At 44.8% G+C, this 6,675-nt stretch overlaps 1 protein-coding gene across 1 annotated transcript; it reads left to right on the top strand.

Moving 5' to 3' along the window:
• Positions 1-3,235: 3,235 nt before the first annotated feature.
• Positions 3,236-6,234, top strand: drd5a (dopamine receptor D5a). Its single transcript, XM_070959965.1, has one exon. It carries the CDS (start codon positions 3,497-3,499, stop codon positions 4,877-4,879), a length of 1,383 nt encoding a protein of 460 aa, XP_070816066.1. The 5' UTR covers positions 3,236-3,496; the 3' UTR covers positions 4,880-6,234.
• Positions 6,235-6,675: the final 441 nt, after the last annotated feature.

The raw sequence follows: 6,675 nt of genomic DNA, 5'->3' as shown, positions 1-6,675 counted from the left end.
CAGAATAGCAGACGACTGACAATGCCAGATAACATGCACAGGAACACTTGTCACCACCGGCTCCCGAGAGTGTCTCACAGCGCAGGTCAGCCGTTCAGGAGGCAGTCTGGGTCACACTCCAACAGACTTGAAAGCAAGTGGTGGAGACAAATAAAATGTAGATCCCTCAGTGTGGGGATTACAGAGGAAGACGAACCTATTAGCCTACGTTCCTTGAAGAATTACGTTGTATAATTTGAGGCCTATTCAAGATGGCGATGAAAAGAAACTTTGGTTTCAAGAATTTCAGAGGGGACCTTTGTACTTGTGCTGTAATCATATTTCATATGCTGTATCTGACACACATATTTTGTACTGTTTCATATTAGTATGTATATTACAAAACACTCCTGCTAAGCCACTGAAACACCTGTTAGTCTTAAATATATAATAAGGTAATAGTACTGTATTTAACAGAGCCACAAATGCGTTGGTGTATCACTTGACATTTTATCTGCATGTGAAATGTTCATACTGTATATGGATATGGTTCTCATTTACTTCTCTTAGTAGATCAGGTAGTTTAATGGAACACTATGTAACACTTGAGCTACAACAATAGGCATGATCTTAGCACTAGATGGAATAATCGTTATGTGTTGGACTATAGTTCTCAGAAGTAGGACCTGCCTCTCACAGTCATTTAAGGTTCATCAGTGTCTTCTGTCTGCTGATCCTCTCTTCTGTCCAATTGAGTTATGTTCAAAATTATGTTTCTAGGTAGCAGTGTTTTGATTATACAGGAATCCTGTGATCCGTATTCACATTATTTTGAAACGTGCAAGGTGAGAGAACAAATTTCCTGTCAAAAATGTTTCCCTTCTGTATGCTGATAACACTGAATTCATGTATGTTAAGGTGAAAAGGCAGCAGTTTGTTAAAGTTCAAATCAGGCGCATCAATATTGTTAAAAGTGGAAATCTTGTATCTGAATAGTTTGAGGATTATTCCACCAATATCAAATATATATTGGTGAAAAAAAAATGTTGCTGTGATGACAACTGCTGCACCAGACCAGAGATTGTATATTTCCACCTGAAAGATCAGCAATAAAAACCATCCCAGCCTGTGACATTGTTTCTTTTTGATGTCAAACACAGATATACTGTATACTTGTACTGTACAATTTTATATCAAATCAATGTATAGTTTCAGTTAGCAAGTTCTCAACCTGGTGCTAGCCACTGTATGTGTTTTCATTATGTGCCAACAAAATCCTTGTTTTTCTAGGTGCAAGCTGCAATATTATATCATCTCTGTAAATACTGTCATGCTGATCGAAATCATCATTCAGACACTGTGATACGATTTTGTGAAATTCCAATGAAATGGTGCTCATATAAAATTACGTTTACAGTAATGATGAATGTATATCTTTCGCTTACTGAAATAAAGAATATTTTTCTTTTTTCATGTACAACACCTGTCGCATCTCTTATGTCGGAACATCAAGAATCTCTTTTCTGACTGTTGCTACGTTTTCGCTGAACATCTGAAAAGGCCTCAGTTGTAGTGGAGCTTTGCACCACAGGATGGCGCCACCTATTTGTGTTTTTGAGGCGCCTGATAGGACGGTCCGAAAGCTGCTGTACTATAGGCATCTACAGCTTGGCTCATTGCTCCATCACTCCTTCATAAATACCCGCTTCTCAGAAAGGTGGGCGCAGTTAAATTTAGAGGAAAGCAGAAGAATACTAAATAACGGAAATTCTCACAAAAAACAAATGTGGCTTTCGTTTGTGACTTAATGATCCGGCAACTATTAGGAATATAAATATTGCGACAATAACTTCTTTCATACTGTCATCTTTGTCTTAAATATAGCAGAGGCACTCTATATAAGAGATCAACGTCTATTGCTATGGTCAGACAAACAGGTATATGCACACTTTTGATCCTTCAGTGTTGTAATTCACTGTCAGCGGCAACATCTGAGAGTCTCTATGCAAAGAAATAAATGTTGCGTCGGACACCGGTTGCCTCCTGACATGAGATTATAGGTTACTCCACAGAGTTTGGCATTGGGCGTCGGGAGATTATTTTTGACGTAATGTCAGAACGATTTGACAGGCACGCAGACACATCTAAAAATATCCGTGACGTTTCAAAGCCGGAAACGGCGTTGCTGCGGCTGTTACACCGATACACGACGACGCAGCGCGCGCGAAGCTCCTGGCTTAACACACCCGCCGAGAGTGTGAATGTGACTCACCTGTTCAGGCAACTCTGTAAAGTGGGTGAGCTATGACCTCCAGTCGGCGGGTGTCAGAGAGCAAACAACTACCAGTATTCACTGACCTCCTGAAAAAGATGATTTTTTCCCGTATTTAAAAAGACCCATTGGCCTTTTTCCATCAAGGCGCACGCATTAAAACTATACTATCACGCTGAAAAATCTACATTCTAATTGTAATTATACATTGAAAACGTATTAAAAGAGTTTCAGATAGGGGATTATGGTGCTGGTAATGAAAGAACTAATCAAATTCGGGCTCATACAAGGCAGTAAAAAAGTATTCTTATCCTGTAGGAGTTTCATTAGATAGATAGATAGATAGATAGATAGATAGATAGATAGATAGATAGATAGATAGATAGATAGATAGATAGATAGATAGATAGATAGATAGATAGATAGATAGATAGATAGATAGATAGATGTGTGGAGTTTCTGCCCGTTGAGGGCACTATGAAGGCATTATGCCACCCGGTTGATTGCTTTTTCAGCACCATGGACAGCTCCATTAGCGCTATTACTTTACACTGCACAAGGATCAGTTCTCATTGCGATTACAATGCCTCATATTGATAGGAATTAATATGTGAACTGGTGTGTCTGCAACGTGTATACAGCACGTGTAATGCATTTAAATGCACCCAGTTGCTGTTTAATGGTATTTTGTCTATATAACCAACTTTGATCCGGCACAGAAACACTCCAAATCGTCCTTCCTGTCACAGAAACAATCCACTCGACTTATTCACTTTGTCATTATGCACGATGAAACAAAACGACGAAAAAACCCTCAAAATGTTGAAGGCTTCCTCACACCCATTTTCTAACGCAGTGCACTGTCGTGCGTAACACCACGCACAAAGAAGGCGTGATGTTGTCTGCGCCTGGTTAGGTTAGTGTTTAGGGACTCCCTCCTCACCCACACCCCGCTCAGGATACCTTGTACTGGAGAGATTCGCAGAGATAGCTAGGTCAGCCGCCCGGACCGGCACGGTGGCAACATGCGCTCGCCACTGCTCGCTGCGTTTCAGCCCCTCAGCGCACCTGGCACGCCGGTCGGCTCAGTTTTACCGCGCTTCCTTCTCTCTTTCCGTCTGTTTTGCACTCCACATCAGGCTGGCAGCCGAGCGGGTCAATGGGGACAATACGGTGAGTGGCTGATAACTGCGCCCGTCCCCGCGCACAAAGCAATGAACTACAGTTTTACTTGAAGAGAGGCACATGGAGAACCCAGCCAAGTATCTGTCATCGGTGCAGGGGATTGACTCTGTGCCGGCACCCCTTGGAGAGATTATGTGGAACAGCACCGAAACAGAGGCAACAAACGAGGGGAGGAAGGATATGGTGGTGCGCACGGTGACGGGCTGTCTGCTGTCCCTGCTAATCCTATGGACCCTGCTCGGGAATATCCTGGTTTGCTCCGCGGTGCTGCGCTTTCGGCACCTGCGGACCAAAGTCACCAACATTTTCATAGTCTCCCTGGCTCTCTCGGATTTATTCGTGGCCGTCCTGGTGATGCCCTGGAAAGCTGTTGCAGAGGTGGCGGGGTATTGGCCGTTTGGCACTTTCTGTAACGTCTGGGTCGCTTTTGACATTATGTGTTCCACCGCCTCCATCCTCAACCTCTGCATTATAAGCGTGGATAGGTACTGGGCCATCTCGAGCCCTTTCCGCTACGAGAGGAAGATGACCCAGCGTGTTGCCTTTGTTATGATTAGCATCACTTGGACGTTGTCTGTGCTCATTTCATTTATACCGGTCCAGCTAAACTGGCACAAAGCCAGCGGTGACGATATGGCTGGGACGCACAACTCCTCCACGAGTCGGCAGATGGAGGAAAACTGCGACTCTAGCCTGAGCAGAGAGTATGCTATATCCTCCTCCTTGATAAGTTTCTATATTCCCGTGGCAATTATGATTGTGACTTACACCAGAATATACCGGATTGCACAAATACAAATTAGAAGAATAGCCTCCCTGGAGAGAGCGGCAGAACACGCGCAAAGTTGCAGGACCAACAGGATAGAGTGCCAACACCACAACACCTTGAAAACGTCGATCAAACGGGAAACCAAAGTGTTCAAAACTCTGTCGGTGATTATGGGTGTCTTTGTGTGTTGCTGGTTACCTTTCTTCGTCCTAAACTGTATGGTCCCATTCTGCGACAGACCGGCCACAGACCGGGACGCGGGTCTGCCGTGCGTCAGCGAGACCACTTTCGACGTCTTCGTGTGGTTCGGCTGGACCAACTCCTCCCTGAACCCCATCATTTACGCCTTCAACGCCGAGTTCAGGAAGGCCTTCGCTAGCCTCCTGGGCTGTCGCCATTTCTGCTCCAACACACCAGTAGAAACCGTTAACATCAGCAACGAGCTGGTCTCATATAATCAAGACACCCTCATCCACAAGGAAATTGCGAACGCCTACGTCAACATGATCCCCAACGTGGTTGAATGTATTGAGCATGAAGAGACTTTTGACAGGATTTCACAGTTTTCTCACAACAATGAAAACGCCACCGACTCGGTTTGTGACTTGGAGGACTGTGAGGCAGACATCAGTCTTGACAGGATGTCACCGTTCACACCCAATGGATTACACTGACTCCAACCTCGTGTCTCCCCGTGCGTAATTGGATGTATTAATAATAATGCCACCGTTCATTCAGCTCCTTTATCCCGCAAGCGCGTCTCCACAGGGAGCCCACAGGTCAGGGTCTACTGAGCTTCTGAGCAGCGCCCCTTGTAGCCGGCGGGGGATCAGGTGACTTGCTCGGGGACACTTCAGCAGGGCGCATGCCTCTCCAGCCACCGGGCCACACTGCCGCCGATATGCGTCATATATGAGATGTGATGTTGTTGTCCTGTTCTGAAAAAAACGTGATGTGTAGTTGTTTATTTACATGACAAGTGAAGTCTGTGTTCATTTGTTCAAAGGTTCAGTGTAGTTGAAGCTGTTGTTTACTCTGAGGCGTTGCTTGCAGGGTCCCTCACTCATGTCCATCCACTCAGAGGGGAAAAATGTTTGTAGAGACTCACCTGAGGAAACATAATGGAAACCTTTTGCTGCTTAAAAACCTCATGTGTATCCAGTGCCCGTCTTTCCACTGAGTATGAAAACTGAGGGCAGCCTTACAGACAGCGCAACCAGGATAGTTCTACTCAAATGCAGTCATTTCAGCGCCTTATAGCTTATTCAGAGAAGAGTTTGGAGACGTGAAAGGAATGTGATGTATGGAGCTTAAGTTACACGATGCCAAAATGCAGTATTATAGTGTTTACCCCCTGCACCCACCCCAGTGACTCCTCCTGCTTACCTGCTCTGCATCTCATGGACTACATGCAGTTTGATCCACGCCAAGATGGCTGGACACTTTGATGGAGCAAAACATGATGTAAAAGGCACAAAACCCCCCAATGCTTGAAACGCATAAAAGTGAGACTGTTTACACTGGAATCACAAATCCAAAACAAAGAATTTTGACAACAATCTGCAGTGTCATTCTAACCATCAAAACTGTTGCTCTTTTGTGTGATCTTTCATTTCTCATTGAGGCCAAAACGAGTGAATGGTTCCGCTTTTTCAACCGCAGTGAGCTCGTACTGAACTGAGGAAAGAAAAGAAAAGAATCAAGACTGTCCTAAATTACCAAAGATTTAAAGGGGTGAATCACAATGAGGCTACGGTATGTTGTCAGCAAGAGGAACACACACACACACACACACACACACACACACACACACACACACACACACACACACACACACACACACACACACACACACACACACACACACACACGCAGAGCCACTGGGTCAACACAACTGGATGTCATATATCACCTGTCCCCTCTCACCTCTCTGTCTTTGTACTGTACAGATGACCTGATCTGAATGTAAACTACTGTCCTTTACACAGTGAAGTGTGTCATCATTTGTCTAATAAAATGCTGTCATGCTGAGAGGAACAGAGTGCTCTGGTATCTTCCTGAAGGTGATATTACTGTTTGTGGGTTTCACCAATGGACAAACTTTGCAGGGTCGGAGGGTTTTCACCATTAGTTTAACTTTCATTTTAGCCGTACTCAGCAGTGACTTCACTGTCATGCATGTCCACTTCTGACCCCTCTTCTTTTTAAAGTTTTGTTTCAGCCTGCCTTCTTTGGACAGTTTGACAGCACAGAGTGACAGGAAAGGCTGGCAGAGAAACAGAGAGCGAGGGATGACATGCAACAGAGGTCCCCAGCGGACTCAAACTGGGGACGTTGTGGTTATGTGGTGGGCATCTTACAGGCTGCTACTCCTCCAGGACATGTCTGCAGACGGCCCTGTGTTCCACAAGTTCAGACAGCTGATATATTTCCTCTGGCAGAGAGGTTTGAATCCTGCTGATAAGAATGG

Source organism: Chaetodon trifascialis, chromosome 3 (genome assembly GCF_039877785.1).
Source record: "Chaetodon trifascialis isolate fChaTrf1 chromosome 3, fChaTrf1.hap1, whole genome shotgun sequence".
NCBI lineage: Eukaryota > Metazoa > Chordata > Actinopteri > Chaetodontiformes > Chaetodontidae > Chaetodon > Chaetodon trifascialis.
Note: the sequence above shows the minus strand (reverse complement) of the source record. Positions and strands in the feature narration are given on the sequence as shown.

What these genes read in the sequence shown, in the direction of transcription:
- drd5a (XM_070959965.1), top strand. Translation starts at nt 3,497, where the DNA reads ATGGAGAACCCAGCCAAGTATCTGTCATCGGTGCAGGGGATTGACTCT.